Source organism: Ctenopharyngodon idella, chromosome 3 (assembly GCF_019924925.1).
Source record: "Ctenopharyngodon idella isolate HZGC_01 chromosome 3, HZGC01, whole genome shotgun sequence".
NCBI lineage: Eukaryota > Metazoa > Chordata > Actinopteri > Cypriniformes > Xenocyprididae > Ctenopharyngodon > Ctenopharyngodon idella.
In genome coordinates, this window is record NC_067222.1 from 22,411,278 (window position 1) to 22,430,871 (window position 19,594).

Consider the following 19,594-nt stretch of genomic DNA (forward strand, 5'->3'; position numbering starts at 1 on the left):
GATAATGAAACTTCTGTCATGATTTACTCACCCTCATGTCATTTCAAATGCGTATGACATTCTTTTTTCTGTGGAACACAAAATATATTTTGAAAAGCACTGGAGTCCAAACAATATTGGACCCCATTGACTCTCATTGTATCGACAAAAACAGGTTTAGAACAACATGAGGGTGAGTGAATCACGACAGAATTTCCATTTTAGGTGAACTATCCCTTTAAGAGTAGGGATTTTTGATGGACACTAACCCAACACCAAACCTTCTGAGATATGTACATGTGAGTTTTTTAATGCGATTAAAAGTCAGCACCTACTGTACTTGTTATTTTCTTGGCCACTGGAGTCTGTAAAATGGGACAGTGGGTGTTTTCAAGTGTCTTTTGGGTGAAATGAATAGGCTTACCAGATGAAGTAAAAACAATCATGGTCACACACACGCATGCCTTCAGGGCTTCCTGTCCAGGCCACAATGGCTGGTCCTGCTTCCACTAATACTACCTTAATATTGATCTATGGACTGACCAGCTGTTCCAGCATTTTCTAGCACAAACACACAAATGTAACTAATTGTATTACAGTCTCTCGACATCAGGACTTGCTATTCAGAGCACTGGAATGCAGTCTCTCGGGACCGAATGACTAAAGCCTTTGTGATTAACTTCACAACGTGTTTTAATGGCTTGTGCATCAGTAACTCTAGCCAATCTGTTTCGGGAACATTACAGGACATCCAGACAAGATTTGAAGGGATAGTTCATCCTAAAATTACAATTCTGTCATCATTTACTCTCCCTCACATTGTTCCAAACCTAATTACAAAACCATCCTAAAGTTCGGGGTTGGTAAGATTTTTAAATGTTTTTTTAAAATAAGTCTCTAATGCTCATCAAGGCTGCATTTGTTGGATCAAAAAAATACAGTAAAACATGTAATGTTGTGAAATATTATTACAATTTAAAATAACAGTTTGCTATTTGAATATATTTTAAAATGTCATTTATTCCTTTGATAGCAAAGCTGAATTTTCAGCACCATTACTCCAGTTTTCAGTGTCACATGATCCTTCAGAAATCACCATGAGGGTGAGTAAATGATGACTATTTTTATTTGGTGATCTATCTCTTTAAGTGTTGACTGCAGGCAAAGCTACTGACCGAATCTGCAGTGGTGCTGTCAAGATGTGTGCACAACAAATGGATTTAATAAGAAAAGCATCTCTGGCTCTGTGCCATCACTCCAGGTCCCTTCGCTGCGGCGTTCAGGAAAACCCATCCGAAGATGCGTTATCAGAGCAAACAAGGTGGCAGAAAGAGAGGACCTCAGAGTCTGATCAGTATTGCTGAAACATTTAGAGAAACATGACCAGAAGATTCAAGATCATGCATAAATAATGTGGAAAATGAACCAGCCCTGCAACCACCAATTTGAGGTGTTACTCATGGTGTAAAAATAGAAAACAGTAGGGTAGAGATCACGAAGTCAACAAACGTGATATAATGTTTCTTAAAGAGGTCATAACATTTTTAATTTTCTTTCCCCTGAGGTCTACGTATAATATTTCTTTTGTGTGCTAAAAACAGTCATATTGTTGTTTTCATGACCATTTTAGGATATTCATACACTGTAAAAAAAATATCTTCTAACTTCCTCATCTGCTTGAAGTAGAAAAATCTGTTTGGTACCTTATGTACTGATAACCACCACCATAATAATAATACAAGTGGCACAATACATGATGAATCACTTGAAAGTTTTTTTCTGTTTTTCAATTCATTGTTTTGAGGTACTACATATGGTGACAAATTACATTTAATATGATGTTAAGCCATTTACACCGGTAAGGTACATTACAGTTCACCAAGATTTTTATCGTAGCATTTTTACAGTATTTTTTCTGTAAAAACTAAAAAATATTTTTTACAGTGTAGAAATAAACCATTCATTTTGCACTACTGCACCTTTAAGTGCCCAAATCACATACAAAATTCCCAATAACACTGACTGTGCTCCAGCTACAGTACTTTCATGTCTAATATAATTTAGTAAGTCCTCCATCCTCTTCGAAATTCCACATTACATGGTGACGAATTCACAAAACAATCTGCACTAAACGGTTTTATGCATCAGACTGAAATGCCCAACATCTTGTTTAAAATAAATACTAAAGAGTTTCTCATTAAAAAACAACTCGCTCTGAACTTTAGCTACCACAGCAACTGTGACATATTGGCAATGTGACATTTTTAGCAGCCTAGTTTCATTAAATGATCTTGTTGGACTGGGGAGGACATTTTGAGTTCCAATATGTTTTTCTAGTACATCGAGCTCTTTTATGACCCCTTTAAAATGAGGAGGTTGGCTGGTTAGCATGGCCCCATTAGGCCCTGCAGCTTGTTACAGCTCAACAAATTCTGTGAGCGAAAATTTAAGATTTCAAATCGCATGCCTGAATGCGTCAACCAAACAACTGACATTGATACGAATAGGAATGCAACCAGACAGCTTTCTTCAGGTATTATAGACTTCTTTGGAAGGAAGCTTAATAGAGAGAATGTTAACGGAAAAGTGAGTGAGATACCCTGAGCGAGATAATGTGAGAGCGATGAAGAAGTGGAGAACAGAGGCTTCAGTGTGCCCCGTTTCTCTCTCTCCAGACAGACGACTGCTAAAGAGAAACGGCAGCGACAAGAAAGAACGAAAGAAATAAACGAGTGCGCTGGGCATTCCAGCGTGACCCTGGCAACCTTTCTACAACAGACTCCCTGTGAGTTATCCAAGGGCTGACGTTGTGCTCTCCCACACAGAGGGAAAAAAAGCCGCTTGCTGCCTTGGCTGGCATTTCTTACCCAGGAACCAGAGAAGTGACTAAAGGTGCATTATAGACCAAGAAAGACAAAGACTTTGACTCACAAACAAGACCAAATAACTCCGTCCCACTGGCCTCAGTCAAAACAACATCAAAAGAATGCTGCTTCTATCTAGTTATTGTCCTAAACGACTAAAAAAAAGATGCTGGTCGCTGCTTCATCCACTTGTTTTTCTGCTCCGTAACAAAGAGTGCTCAGAGAGGGACGCATTCCACACTGAAAACATCTGGGATAATTATGAGGAAATTACTGCTGAAATAAGTGTCAAACCACATGGTTTTGTTGCAGAGCTTCAGAGACTAAAGCAAGCAACAACAGACACAAATGCCTTTAGTAAGCACTACTAATCGATTATGTTACATTGTTGTATACTATAAAGCCTTCTTACATGCAGAATTTTTACACTAGAAAAAGGCAGTGACTATGAAGATGTGACCTCATGGTTAAAGATCTGAGTTGAAAACTGAAAGATTCAAGATCAGCAATGTGATGTTTACCAAAACTCTTATTATTATAAGTGTACTAACAAGTTGTATTTACAAGTGAAGACTTCAGATGCAAAAGCCTCTAAGTGCCATCTGAAATTTTCTTCTAAAATGAGCATTTTTATCAAGCTTGTATGTTTAGGGTCAGTAATTTCATTCTAATGGCAATTTATAGGTCCTTTTCATTGCCATTAGAGTGAAATTACTGACCCTAAACATACAAGCTTGATAAAAATGCTCATTTTAGAAGAAAATTTCAGATGGCACTTAGAGGCTTTTGCATCTGAAGTCTTCAAGTGCTTTTACAATGTGCATTGTTTGCACGAATTATTTTTATTTAAAAGCTATTAGCTTATTAGCTAAATAAATAAAGGTGAACGTTAATCAGTACCGTATTGGTTGTAAAAATCGATAACCCTTTATATCACTAAATCAGTACAAGTATAAAGGCATAGACAGTAATTTGTCATCACAGCAAACAGAGCTACAGAGAGACATTTTGCACAGTCCATTATTATTAGGCAATCTGATACCGCTTTGGCAATACAACTATGCCATTATTAGTCATGCAATAAAGCTATTTCTCCAGATATAATGTACGTCTCACACCAAGACAATCTCTGCCAGCCTAAATGGAAGAGGTTTTTAAGATGGCAAAGCTGATGCAGTACGCAGAGCTCTATCATAAAAAGATAAACATCACTTAATGGCTCACAGCATGTGAGGTCCAGCTGAATAATGGCTATGAGCAAGAGATCATTTTAAAAGACATCTGACAAGACAGAAGCACCTCTGACCTCCTCTTGTAGCCAGTCCATCTCTCCCCAGGAGCAAAAATAACTGACTACAGGCCACTGAGAAACACCAGAAAGAATCAATCAAACTAGAGAGAGAAAATTAATAGAGGAAATTACATCTTTTCCCTGATTTGATGCCATTGTTCATTGTTTTTAGATCGGTTACCAATGCTTTGTACTCTCTTAATGTGTCATGCACATGTATATGCATTATATAGCTACTGCAGCCAGTGCTGGGTGGATTACTTACAAATTTACTTACAAGTAGACTTACAAAATTACTTACAAATTGTAGTCTGTTAGCGATTTCAAATAATATGAAAAAAAAAAAAAAAACGCAACTCATTACATTACACATTTTGGGTTAGAGTTGTCAAAAATACCGATTTCGGTACCAAGTCGGTACTGAAATTGAGAAAATGTGACACTGAGCGCTATTGAGCGGATTTGTAAACACCTCTGATTGGCCATTGTGTTGATGTGCTCATCGGATGTGTCTATGATTGGCTTCAATGATCAACGCTTTCAAAAATATAGTCATCAATGACACTCTTCACCGAGCGCTTACACAGAGGGGAGCGTTTGAAAGCAGGCGTCTATTGCGGACCAGTCCACTGATAGACGCCTGCTTTCAAACGCTTTCAAATTCAAACACTTCCGTGTGCTTTCAAACGCTCCCGTGCGTTGATCGTTGTAGCCAATCACAGACATATCCGATACGCACGTCAACACAATGGCCAATCAGAGGTGATTACGAATCCGCTCAACAGCGCTCAAAGCATCACATTTTTAAAATTTCAGTACCAATTGGTACCGAAGTCGGTATTGACAACTCTATTCTGGGTAATATAATCTAACTACTTTTTGATTACTTTTAGATTAGTTTTGACCTAACTCGTTTAACAGACTGAATTGAATAGGATAATGGGGTTTGTGAAAGAATTAATAAAATGAAATGCTTTGTTTAAAATGCTCAATTTTCCATGTAATTACAGCCACCTGACAGTGGCTGGTCTGTGTGCAATTTCTCAAAACTAGAACATTTTCTTAAATGTACATAAGTGATATGCTTTTTTTTTCTAATTTAAAACATAAAAAAGAAGAATTAGGGAGAACAAATAAATTATGAACGCTTTACTGCCATTGTGTGAATAATATGTAATCATGTAATCAATGTAGTCTGATTACGAGTATTTTAAAACATAATATTATCTAATTACAAGTACTTTTTGAAATCCAACATTTTGGGAGTCTGTTTACATAATCCAGATTACATATATTCAGTTACTATCCAGCAATGACTACAGCACAAGACTGTGACTGTGCAATGCAAATGATAATAAAATGCTGATAAATGTCATCCTAAGTCTTTTACAAAAGTATTAGAAATTGGCTTGAATCTACCAACATGCTGAAAACATAAAACCTCAATGACAAAGTTGTTTTTATCACATCCAATAAGTGCACATCTGGATATTGGCTAACCTTTAGTTCTTTAATTAAAGTCAGACTTTAATATTAGCCATCAAGTCATATTTGCCTGACTGCTGTTAAACAAACATAAATAAGATGCGGCAGTTTAACCTTGTTTTACACCAGGAGGCTTGTAAATAAGGGTTCACAATCATTCACAATCTGAAATGCAAAGGGATTCCTTTTGAATACTATGATCCAGTCCTTAAAACGACAATGATATAAATGAGCTGTAGTGAACATGCTTTGAAACAGTGATCTATATCACATTTCATACATTCTCCTACTTATTTGATCCCATCTTCAGCTGAAAATGTTAATTAATCATGTTGCATCATTCTCAAAATAACCGACTAAATCTGCTTAGCACTTTTTTTCCTAAGAATCAAAGCAAACGGTTTAAAATGATAGAAAAAGAGAAAGAGAGAAAACATTAAAGAAAACAGCTTCCACTGCAAAAATTGAGAAACCCCTTAAAAGTCTTGGTGTTCAGTCACCAAAAGCTACAAACAAGCTTTTGTTAATGCTCTCTATTCCTAATTGAGAAAAACAACCAGAAAGCAGTTGGAACGTGAAGAGGTTCTTAATCACCAGGTAATTAACGTATTTCATAGGGTCTTTACTCTATAACTGCATATATTTTACAGCCTTTTGCCCAGAGAGGGTACGTCGGGGTCTGACTATGTGCAGTACTAGTCAGCCAATGACTGAGGGGATGGGCAGCAAGAACTGTTTAACAAAATGAGGCCATACATCAATCAATTACCTCACCTAAAAGCTAGCCAAAGGCCCTCTATAGGATTTAAACAGTCAACCCCGTTTTTCAGTATATTATTCAGCTAGCTTAACAATGTCTCTGTCTTTCTCAATCAATGCACACGAGTGGATCGCAATATATCAGTGTTCTAATTGGAAGGTTGGAGGTTATGCTGGCAAACTAACTGGCCTGTTTGGTAACCTCAAGGGCTAAAACAGACAAATGTCATGTAAACAACTTGTGTATGACATTTAATCACACAGAAACCAAGCTGGATGTTTCTAACATGCAAATGCAACATAACATACATATAGACCTCATTAGGGCTGAGCGTTACTTAAAAAAATGCAATTTTGATTATATCAATCATTTATGTATTTGTACTAAAAATCATTATCATTAACAAAATCATTTGTTACTATCATTAACAAAAACTAAATCTAGTAAAATCATTTTTGTTAATTGAAATAAAGACGACAAAATAAAATAAAATATACATGTTATTTGAAAAACTTAAAACGGAAATTATTTTAAATTGAAGCACTAAAATTACTAACTGGAAATAAATAGACATAACTAAAAAAAAAGTATTACTAGTAATATTATTAACTAATATTTAACTAGTAACTAATAAAAAAAAATGACAAAAAAAATGACAAAAAAGACTAACAATTAAAGCAAAATGAAAATGAAAACTGAAAACATAAAAAAACTCATTCTAAATATTAATAAAAACTATAAAAGTATATAAATAAAACTAAAATAACACTTACTGAAATGCCTTAAAGGGATTCAATGTATTTAATGAAAGGAATTTAATGAAACAGCATGAATTTAGTTCAAAAAGATGTTTTCAGCACTGTTTTTCACTAAATTAATAATTTTTTATATTTATATGCATTAAAAAAAACACTAATATGCACCTAAAAAGAATTATTAAATCATTTAAGCATTTAAGTGATGATGAAAATATTCACTGATGTTGATTAAAATATATAACTAAAATATATATTGTATGTGTGTGACATACTGTATAGCTCAGCCCTATTGATTACCCAGCAGCTCTTGATACCGTGAAATCTGGAGAATGATACATAATTTCTGCCACTGGAGAACAAAAATGGTTTGTTAAGCTATGATGCCATGTTAGATTTGTTTTAAGTTAGGCATAGTTTGGCTCTAACAAAAGCAACTCAACATCCCTCTGTGCAGGAGGCAACCAAACAGATGCATCCATGACCAAAAAAAAAAAAAAACCTGCACTGCCCCTTTAAGGCCACATTTCCTTTTTTTCCGTCAGTTTCCTGCTGCAGCCTGATAACGGCCTCATTCAGCAACACAACCGCACCACACAGCACTATTATTCCCCATGTTATTGCACTGAATCAGTGCTACCTTTATCCAGAAACAGCTCCATCTCCACCTGTAGTGCAGAGAGTAAGACTTTGTGGATTATGTGAAAGTGAAGAGAACGCAACTATTTTTTAGCAGCAGGAATGGACACAATATGTTGAGGTTGTGAGCTGCTAAAACACACATATGCCAGCTGAGACAAACAGACAGGGTCCAAATACAACAGTTTAGTCCTGCTGGTAAACAGCAACACATAAGTGCAATGTTACACTGTGGTGAATACTGTTCTGGCATATCTTCTTCCTGAAAAACTGACCAGTATACTTCGATGTAGGGTAGTTACAAACTTTAGTACACTTAAACTTGTAGGATTTTCTTGGGGAAAAAAAAGCTATAGGATACCATTTTCATTCAGAAATTGCTAGTAAATTTAAAACATATTTACAAGGTAACAAAGTAACACACTGAATAAAACATTACATTTTGAAGTAGAAAGACTGAAATGGTATTTTTTTGATAACATACTCCCATAATCAGTTTGTCTTAAAGCGGAATTATGTAATTTGTCTATGTATCATAGTATTAGTCAGAGATTAGCAAACATGAATATCACTTCCTCTGTACTGATTTTTCTCCAGTTTATCTAAAAAGTTACATATAAGTAAATCCTCCACTTTCTACACTGTTTTAGGATCTGATCGCATCTAACCCCACAGCTTTTCACTTCTGAATTGAACTGCAGTACTGGTCTTAGATCACCTTCAAAAGTCAACTTCTACCAACAGCTCTGAGTAAACCACCTCCCTCCCCTAAAATTGCTTCAGCTCTTCCTGTCTTTGAGAGGATAAGAGAGTCTGCCCACGCCTGTCTGGACTCACAAAGCACTTAATAATAAACTAGATGTGAACACTAGCCATCAACAAGAATACAGATGGTGCAATGAACAATGAATATTCATGCAAGCAAACATTCAACAACATTAGCATGTAAGCAACAGCAGACATAGGACACGGATGGATTCAGATAACTTTGAGTCTATTTTCCCCTTCCTTTCCCTCACAAACAAACACTGATACAGTGGCTCCAAATTTGGACACTTTAAACATGAATGAATGCCAGTGCATTAGCTAGCACAAAGATAGCATAAGCATGCTATTCAGCCGGAACATTTAACAAAAAAACAAATGTGTTAAGTTTTAAATGATTAAACAACTGCTTTGAAGACTCAAAGTATTTGGACACTTTCTGGTAGTCAAACGTTAGCAGAACATGTTCATAATTAAATGTAATCATCCACAGCTGTGGTCAGACCGAGTCCATTCATCCACTAAAATTGATACTGGAAGCGGTTAGTTAACGTAATGGCAAATAATGACTGTGAAAAGAAAAGTTAGCATCATTAGCATATTTGTTTACAGATGCCACTTGATTTGATATTTAGATATCTAGGTATTATCTATTGCAGGGATTCCCAAAATTTCTTTGCCAGCTGAACTCCTTCGCCGTAAAATATTAAATAAAAGTTAAATAAAAGATTTTAGGTTACTATATCAATAATTCAATAATTTAAAAACACATTTGAATGTTCACAGTTCTCTGATGTCGGTTAAAGGTCACATGACATTCAGGTAAACAAATAAAATATTTAATTTTTTTAGTATGGGTCTTTTTTTTATTATTGTTTTTGTTTTAAAATCATTTATTTTAATTTTTTTTTTATTATTTAATTAATTAATTATTAACTTTTCATCAACTTACAAATTCTCTGCAGTTCCATCATGAATCCTAGTTTGGGAAAACCTGATCTAATGCAATGAAAAGTGCTTTTTGGGGCCACTCCATGTAAAAAAAAAGTCATTTATACACCACAAACACACTCATCTACATAACATTTGACCCCTTTTTAGTTCATTAAACTACCTACTGTTTTATTAAAACAAGCTTACAGCACTCACACTTATACACACTCACACTCGTCCAGTGCTACCTACAATAGGCTTCTGTCTACTTTGAGCAGTGATAGAGGATCAGACTGATACCAGAGCAGAAGGGACTAATGAGGCTGTGATCAAGCTTTTAGTCTAGCTGAGAGAAAAAAGGGTGAGGAGAAAGAGGAAGATGGTGAAAAAAGGGAGAACAATCAAGAATGAGATGGATGATAGGCTTGACAAGCAAACGGGCTTAGGAGAGCTGGTGTTCACAGGTGTTTCAACCTGATTCTTACTGAATATCTGCGTTGAAAAGGTCAAATTAGGTTTAAAAAAAGTTATATATTTAAAGCATTTCTCTTGCTACTGTAGTTATCATCATTGTTCTGCTTAAAAAGTATGCTATCTCTACACTAGGAACAAAAAGGGACCATGACAGCCACAGTTTTGTAACACAAGGCAAACCCCCGGTATCAAATCCCCTTGACGTCCGTCAGATTACACAGTGTTCACTTTAGATACAGCATGCCTTCGGTATGACTTCACTAGGAGCTGGCCATTCCCATGCTGAGAATCTAGCACCTGCAGGGCAAAGTACCTTTTTGGTAGCGGTTGCATGTTTAAAAGCTCAAAACACAACTTAGCCCTTTGTTGAGCATATGAACAGTTTGAAGCGATGGCGCTCTGATAGCGTTGGTCATCATGTGATTGTGCCATTGTCTCGAGAATACAAATTCAGATGTGAAAGTCACCAAAACACAGAGGAACACGACCATGTGACTCTCATGCAAAGGACACTGTGCAGCACCTGACTAACCATGCAGTATGTTAGTGCAAACTGAAAACAATCAGCGAGAGACGGCTCTTAAACCAACAGAAGTGGGCCGTCAGCAGCTGGAGAGCGCTAGTGGCATGCGATGCGTGTAGGGCTGGGTATCGTTCAAAAATTTTCGATATCGATACCAATACCGACACCTTGACTTTGATACCGATTCCTGAACGATACCTTTTTCGATACCAATTTTATAAAATCTGTTTTAACAAGATTACATTACCTCAAAAATCTTTGGTTTTATATTTTAAGTTTGTTGACATTTTTTTTTACAGATTCAAAGACTCTGAACAAAGGGAAAAAAAGGACAGATGAACAAAATGTAACCAACACAATAAATCAGTGCAAATAGTTAATAAAGTTCAAATAGTTTTCAATGCAAAATGAACAGTTTCAAGTCAGTATATGAGGCTCACTGCAGATCTTTAAATCACTCGGCAATTGTTCTTCACATTTCTTCTAATCTCCTACTCCTGCGGCCATCCAAACCTTGCCCATCCATATTTTTTATTCAAAATGGTGGCTACAATCTTTCATTATATTCCAGAAAGCCTAAAATTGAAACCATGCCCAGTGCCCAAAGCTTTGAAGACAGTGTACACTGTCACCCTAATGCATTCAATTTATTACACAATGCGAGGTTTCTTTTTTTCACACGTTTTAGGCACTTACCTTGATGGGGTTTGTACTGAAACGAATCTTCCTGCTGGGAGGTGGTTCATCTTCTACAGGCAAGCCAGGGACTTCTGAACAGCTGGATTCTGGTTCGTAAGCATCATCATTCTCAGCCTCCTCATCTTCGTCCAGCTGACTACCACCAGAGTCCTCTCCAATCCCGCTGTACGCGCTGATGTCCACCAGATCTGCTTCTGAGATATCCTCTCTGTGGGATTCCTCCTCAGCACAGGCCTGTCCAATTTCCTCCCTTTGTTCTGAGGGCTCATGGCTGCTGGTGGCCTCCCCATTTTCCAGAGAGGCGTGGACATCCGCCTGTACCAGTCTGCTCCCTGCATCCGGTGCACTTGGTGCGGCATGCTCCCCTGGTTTGGAGTCATTGCTTGATGCATTCTGGATCTCCTCTGACCTGGACGTATCGAAAGCTGAGTCAGCGCTGCCAGGAGCCACATCCTTGGAGGGTTCGCTATTGGGTCCATCAGGTTGGATGCTTGTTCTGCTCTTCGGACTCCCAGGTGCACCTTCTTGGTCTTTGCACTGAGCTCCCTCCTCTTGATTTTCTGTTGCAGAGAAGGCTCGTGCCTTTCTGGTGGTGACTATGGAGTTGATTTCTCCGACCTTGGCCGGGGTAGAGCCTGCCCCTTGAGAAGGCTGTGGGGAGGTTGAGGATGGTCGGTAAAGGTTGTTACGCTGGTCTGCTCTTTCAAATACTGCGCTCAGCTGGCTGACCGTAGGGGACACTGCATCTGTGGGACAGTCCCCTGCATCCAACCTGTCTAATGACTCGGTGCTGCCGTTGAAGCGAACCACCACGTCCAGACGGCCATCTTGGAACCCTGACGCTCGCTCTTTCTTTAGCAGTATTCGATTAGTTGCTGCCTGCTTCTCCTGCATGTGACGTTGTTCAAATATCTTTCGTGTCTCCTGAAGCTTGGAGTAGCCTGTGGATGATCCACGGGAGCCGCTACCATCAGTCTTTCCGTCGAAGCGGCTAACCCGCTCTGACACAGTCCCGCCGAGTTTGAGGAGTGCACTGTGATCCACATTCTCATTCAGACTGCTTGCTCTGGGAAGGGACAGTCGGATCGTCTGGTCTTGGGCTTTGGCCTTCGACGGATCCTCTTCATCCCCGGGAGAACCCATCTGCATGAACATGTTCTTGATGCGGTGCACATTGGAGCCGTACCTGCGGCCCCGGCCCTGTGGTCGAGGTTTCCCATCCTCCCCGTTAGCAGCACTGGAATCTTTTACTGGCTTGAGGGATTGAATTCCAGCCTCATAGGCATTCCTGTGCGGCGATGCACTTCTTGCTACAAGGGTGGTGCTAGTGCTGCCGCTGGCTGCAGATGGGGGTTCAGTCTTCATCATGGTTAATCAAACAGCAGTAAAGACAAGCAGAAACAGCATAGCCCTCTGCTTTTCCTCCTTATTGAATGAATAAGAAGTGGCAGCCATCAGGATCAATCCATATTATCAGCCGCAAAACAGAGAAAAGAAGAAAGTATGAATAAGACAAAAATAAATGACATTTTATCAGAAATATAAATCTATAAAAGGTGGACCTTTGAACACTTAATCCACACTTATAAATGAACTTCATTGTATTAGATACAAAATGATGGGATGAATCACTTTGCAAGTCAAATTTTTTTCTCATTTATAAGTTGCTTTGGATAAAAGCGTCTGCTAAATTAGAAAAGTGTAAATGTAAAATAATAAACCAAGTGGCATCTTCAAATAAATTATGCTAGGCCTATTCTCAGATTTCAAGTTCATACATTAAAGTTAGTTCACATAATTTAAAAAAAATCAAATGAGACATGGTTTGATATTTTGCATCCAATGCAAAGTGTAGTTTAAATACTTTTGACAGTTCATTTGACAACTCAATTGGGGCCACAAATATCAGACGGCAACTGCACAGTGCAAATGCCTACATGTTTAGCGCTTACGGAACAAAAATATATGGAAATATACTGCAAAATATAATGGAATATATTACATATTAATACATTTCCATATATGGGAAACTAGTCTTTATATTTTTTCAATATAGTTACTGCAATATATACATTGACCATGTATAGCTATAAAATATTTAGAAATAAAGACAAAGAAATAGCATTACATGTAATATTCATAAAGTTGTATCCTTTATTGTGTACATATATTGCACATATATGTTCCCATATAAATGTTCCCATTCACGGAATGAGTTATAGCAGATTTCTAGTTCCCAGCATGCTTTGCTTCTGACAGTTAAAGGAGAGTAAATGTTAAAATTAAGTGTTATTTCATGTGTTTTTCACAATATTAATATAGGGGGATACCTGTTAGTGTTTAATGTTCTATTATTTTGGAGTTTAAAATGTTTTCTGGTATGTCTGAGTTTGTTGTGCTGAATAGTAGAGCCTGTGGTAAGGCTGATGATTGGCCGAACACCATTAGGACTATAAGTTACTTTATTTAAAAAGTAATGCTTGTGCATTCTTCAGCACAGAAATTGTTTCTTTGCTTAATACTTTAGTACATGCAGGTGTGCTTGTGCTATTGTACATTTACAATGTAAATAATTATAAATATAAGAAATATATTACATTACATATTTCTATATATTTGTGTGTGTGTTTATACTGCACAATTAAATATGTCTGCAATATATTTAAACACATGCAGTACTGTATCTTGTCAAATGTACATCTAGGCTATATATTATGAAGTGTATTACTGAATTTTAAAAATACATACATTATGATATATTAGTATATATATACTATCACATATTTTTCAATATATAAAAAGCACCAATTCCAATTTATTCAATATTTTGTAATATATTAACACGATATTTTTTTCTGTATATTTCAAATATACTGTTAAATCATTTAACATATTGATCTGATCATTCATATATAAGGAAATATATTTTCTTATAGTACCATAATGTGGTTTTTTGAGCATTCATTGACAGTTCTTCCATGGCCACACAGAGGCCCCAGGGTCATAAAGCCAGAAAAGTTACATCTTCAGACACCTCCTACTTTTAGAGTTAACTTAAAATTGCACTAAATCAAGAGTAATTGAAGATATAAGACTAATTTTAATATACAACCTTTAAATTATATATATAAAAAATAGATACAGACTCATTACATAAACAAATGTAACAATAATCAAAGACTGTAAATGAAAGTGTTTACGCATTGATGCAATACACTTCCGTAAAGACTCTAATTTCCTTAAGAAGTACTTTTAAGTATAGCCTACTTCTCACATAATGCTTTATAAGCTTTTCACAAACATAAACTATTCATTTTGGCAGACAACGGTATTTAAATAAGACCAGTAGCTGTGCTTTGGAACGTGTTAGCTCGTTTTTAGATGGCCTAAGATAGAGATTAGATAACACACCATCTTAGACCAGTAACAAACCATCTTGAAGTGGCCAAGATGTTTGTTAGAGATAAAAAAAATGCAGTTTAAACAAGAACATGACCAACTAGAAGCCAGCTACCATGTTACAAAACGCAGCTCCCAGCTTAAGCTGGATTTTCCAACAGGGTCAGACGTCAAATTGATCTTTCTGTCAGATAAAGGAAGTCAGATCATGAACGAAACCGTAAACAGAGGCACAAGAACATGGGACCACTTTAAGTCATTTGATATATATAAAACTGTGCACAAATCCTTGGGAAATACCATGCATACTGGCATGGACAGACAGGCTTTGTTGTGATCCCATGCTGCTGCTGCTGCTGATGCCAGTAGATTACTTATCTTGGCAGCATGAATCAACCAGCCTTTAGGCGCCGAAACATCGGCTGTCGTTTTAATTTCGCTTAGATCGAGATGTTCCTAGTGTGCAAGACAAACCAAATCGCTGACTAAAATCGTAAGCTGTAAAATACATCTTTTCTGCGCCGCTAATTGTGTTGAAGGAGTGTCAACAGATTGAAGCTGCAGCCTGTCAAAACATCACATTAGGACCCTGCGGAGCGAGCGGGCCGCGCTCTCTGCAATGATGCCTCGACTCGCTTCCTGCATCCTCTACCGTCCAAATAACGGTTCTAGCTCTATAATCAAAGGAAATGAGGGAAAGCGCAACATACAACGTGTCGCGCTCTCATTAATAAACTGAACATACCTTGTTTATCGTGTTCATCGAAGACTCCGTCCTTTAATCAACGTAAAGTCCATTGGTTCGCAAATCCATTGTGTCCACGAGCCGTTTTCGCCCTCTTGATTTCCCCCCACGAGCGTGTGACGCGCCTGCCCCCTCCCCTCTCTCCTTCTCTCTCTTTCTCTCTCTCTCTCTCTCTCTCTCTCTCTCTCTCCGCTTGTGCCCTTCTCTCCTCTTCACCGCTAGTAGCATCGCAGGTTATTTTAACCTTTTAAGCACAATATGGTACATATACACCGGTCACTTGACAATAACTGAACAATAGCTTTGCACAGCAGTAGCATACAAAGTAGTAGTAGCCTACAGTAAGATAGACCAATATTTTATAAAGCAGAAGCTAGTAAGCTACAATGCGTATATTAACTCCCGAGAGAGAGAATTTTTTTTTTTTACTTTGTCCCTTTGTTTTTGTCCCATGTCCTATATTTCTTTATATTCCATATAAATGTAAATTCGCCCTGTTTAATTATATTATAACTTTAGCTCGTTCCCTTTCCTTCATTTTCTTTTCCATTTCTTATCATTCTTTAATTAGACATGCTTATTTTCTATTTCAAGACAATAAATGCTTTAATAATAGTTAGTAGTAATAGTAATAGTAATTTAGTATTGACTCTGACAATAGATAGATAGATAGATAGATAGATAGATAGATAGATAGATAGATAGGAGGGCTGAAGGGCGGACGGACGGACGGACGGACGGACAGACAGACAGACAGACAGACAGATAGATAGATAGGAGGGCCGAAGGGCGGACGGACGGACAGACAGACAGACAGACAGACAGACAGACAGACAGACAGATAGATAGATAGATAGATAGATAGATAGATAGGAGGGCTGAAGGGCGGACGGACGGACGGACGGACGGACGGACGGACGGACGGACAGACAGACAGACAGACAGACAGACAGACAGATAGATAGATAGATAGATAGATAGATAGATAGATAGATAGATAGATAGATAGATAGGAAGGCAGAAGGGCGGACGGACGGACGGACGGACGGACGGACGGACAGACAGACAGACAGACAGACAGACAGACAGACAGACAGATAGATAGATAGATAGATAGATAGATAGATAGATAGATAGATAGGAGGGCTGAAGGGCGGACGGACGGACGGACGGACGGACGGACGGACGGACGGACGGACAGACAGACAGACAGACAGACAGATAGATAGATAGATAGATAGATAGATAGATAGATAGGAGGGCAGAAGGGCGGACGGACGGACGGACGGACGGACGGACAGACAGACAGACAGACAGACAGACAGACAGACAGACAGACAGATAGACAGATAGATAGATAGATAGATAGATAGATAGGAGGGCAGAAGGGCAGATGGACGGACGGACGGACGGACGGACAGACAGACAGACAGACAGACAGACAGACAGACAGACAGACAGATAGACAGATAGATAGATAGATAGATAGATAGATAGATAGATAGATAGATAGGAGGGCAGAAGGGCGGATGGACGGACGGATAGACAGACAGACAGACAGATAGATAGATAGATAGATAGATAGATAGATAGATAGATAGGAGGGCAGAAGGGCGGACGGACGGACGGATGGACGGACGGACGGACGGACGGACGGACGGACAGACAGATAGATAGATAGATAGATAGATAGATAGATAGATAGATAGATAGATAGGAGGGCAGAAGGGCGGATGGACGGACGGATAGACAGACAGACAGACAGACAGATAGATAGATAGATAGATAGATAGATAGATAGATAGATAGATAGATAGATAGATAGATAGATAGGCTAAACTCGAGGCATCAAAGACATGTATTTCCTTTGAATCTCTAAAATTAAACCACAGCAATCCGCGAAGGCCTACAAGAAAGACACACTGACCCACTTCAGCCTCATCTGAGCCTCTTTCTGATCGTAGGCAAATGCTGGTGAGTAGAGGGTGACATCGTGTGGTGAATTTTAGAAGTTCAGAACATCCTTAACCATTGTAGACACTGTAGCCAGGACACCGGTATGGAATCCCACACCCTGGGGAGTCTTTGTTACACTTTCAATCTGTGATTGTGGAAACCGTGTCTGTGGGCGCTGAATATGACTGAAGATGAAGTGGGACAGCCTTTTCAGCTCCATTTGCATTGAAATTTGACATGCTGTTGCAAAGAATTTTGAATTAAGGGATAAAGAAGATTTTTACTCAGCCCATGATGTTGCACACTGCAGACACAAAAGATAGACAGGTCATCTGTGACAATCTTGTTTGTAGGCTAGGAATCGTGTACAGGAGCTGTGAGTTGGCCAACAAAGGATCAATGCCCCACATGATCAGTTTCAGTTTTTAGATGACAAACTCACCCAAAAAAACATGATTTGTAACTGAAATGGTTGATGCACAAAAAAATACCACAAGCTGTATGAGTTACAGTTTTTCCGTACTAATCTCAGACTCACCCCTACATGATAAACATGGTTTAAGATGATAAATGCTAACTCTTGATCCTTTGAACTGAATTTTAATCGATATTTTGTAACAGCATCATCTATAGAGTAGACAAATCTAGTTATATTACACTGAATAGTAAGTATTACAGCAAGGGAAAAAACGGTTAATTTAAAGTTATACTGTATAGAGATGTGTGACTCATTACATTCCTGGTGAGTGCAGATCAGCAGAAGCAGATGACTGAGACTTCCTCAGGGACTCAGAACAATTGAAAAGTTTGAGAGCATAATCATGAATTATAAACCGTTTACTGGTTCTCATTAATGTTAACATGCTAATACCATCATGCATCTGTCGCAGGGTTTTGGCTTGTGAACACTTAAGCTTCCTGTCCTTGTTTGGACGATGATATTATTCTTCTTGCTAAAATCTGTATGGTTGCCCCAGCAACACCTCCGCTGCATTTTGACTGCCACAGTGACCCACATTTCCTCTGATACTAATCTTACTACTCACATAACACACACAGACTCCCCCTGCACTGGGCTTTTATGCATGAGTGTGTTCAGTGAAATCGGATCACACTAGCTATTGTTTGTCATTGATCAGACTCAAACAGATCACAGGGTGCCACCTCTTACTGAACTGCTCTACATGCATCAGAGCTCAGTTCATTATTACGAATAGGAATAGGAATTGGTTCTATCTACAAAGTACTTATTCGGCTATACCAAAATTCTGAATGGCCTTTACACTTGGTCCTTGGCACATCTGGGCTGTCTTGTGTTTGGACTGTTTGTTGTCGTTGAACTGGACTGGTATTTGTTGTGTGTTTTTTTTTCTTTTCTTCATAATGCTAGTTCTCACAGTGACCAGAAGGGGGGCATGTTATGTTGGTATGTTCACATTGTTTTGTAGTAACATATTAAAGAATTAGTTCACTTTAAAATGAAAATTACCCCAAGCTTTGCTCACCCTCAAGCCATCGGAGTACATTAATAAATATCCTGACGCATCTGAGCTTTATAATGGCAGTGAACGGGACCAGCGAGTATGAAGCTGAAGAAAGTGCTTCCATCCATCTTAAATGTCCGGCCTTCTGAAGCGAAGCGATGCATTTGTGTAAGAAGAATATCCATATTTAACAAGTTATGAAGTAAAATATATAGCTTCTACCAGACTGCCTTCCGTATTCAAATTACGAAAAAGCGCAACTGACATCACGTAGGACGTAGCAAAAGCGTTTTGAACTGCCAGAGTTTTACACTTTCATCGTAAGCTGAATATGGAAGGTGTTCTGGCAGAAGCTAGATATTTTACTTTATAACTTGTTAAATATGGATATTTTTCCTACATGTTTATAATGGATGAATGCACTTTCTAATCCTTTAACGTGATATGTCGTGGACACAAGCAGTGTTGGGGAAATTTACTTTTAAAAGTAATGCATTACAATATTGCGTTACTCCCTAAAAAAGTAACTGATTGAGTTACTACTTAGTTACTGTCATATTGTTACAGTACAGAAGGATCGCAGACAGGAATTCACGAACAAGGTTGTTTATTGACACCAGTAGAGTAGAACAGCAGTGAATGTGAATAAAACTTAGGCAGTGATGATGAATGGAGTGCTGAATGGTGATACTGTCCTTTTGGTGGTTGCAGCAGTGGAGAACTTGAGTGACGCTGGAGGATCTTGACACGGAGGACGGAGAACACTCACACACAGACGGGGAAATCACACGAGGAGAACAGGAGACGCTGGAAGCAGGTAAGTAGCTCGCTTGGAGTCCTTAA

At 38.2% G+C, this 19,594-nt stretch overlaps 1 protein-coding gene and 1 long non-coding RNA gene across 3 annotated transcripts in view; one reads left to right on the forward strand and one right to left on the reverse strand.

The window, feature by feature from the left end:
- The window catches only part of ppp1r9ba (protein phosphatase 1, regulatory subunit 9Ba), a 48,465-nt gene extending 33,002 nt beyond the window's left edge, over positions 1-15,463 (reverse strand). Inside the window, exons 1-2 of the mRNA XM_051886227.1 lie at positions 15,312-15,463; positions 11,165-12,592 (exon numbers count right to left, since the gene is read on the reverse strand). Of these exons, the coding sequence (XP_051742187.1) occupies positions 11,165-12,535 (1,371 nt within the window). The 5' untranslated portion in view covers positions 12,536-12,592; positions 15,312-15,463. The remainder of the gene's footprint in view (positions 1-11,164; positions 12,593-15,311) is intronic.
- Positions 454-3,391, forward strand: LOC127508378 (uncharacterized). 2 transcript variants are annotated; one of them, XR_007928785.1, is made up of 3 exons: positions 454-842; positions 1,013-1,082; positions 1,241-3,391. It is a non-coding gene; the product is annotated as an uncharacterized LOC127508378 (long non-coding RNA). The 2 variants fall into 2 exon arrangements; XR_007928784.1 differs by having other exon boundaries at positions 454-838.
- Positions 15,464-19,594: the final 4,131 nt, after the last annotated feature.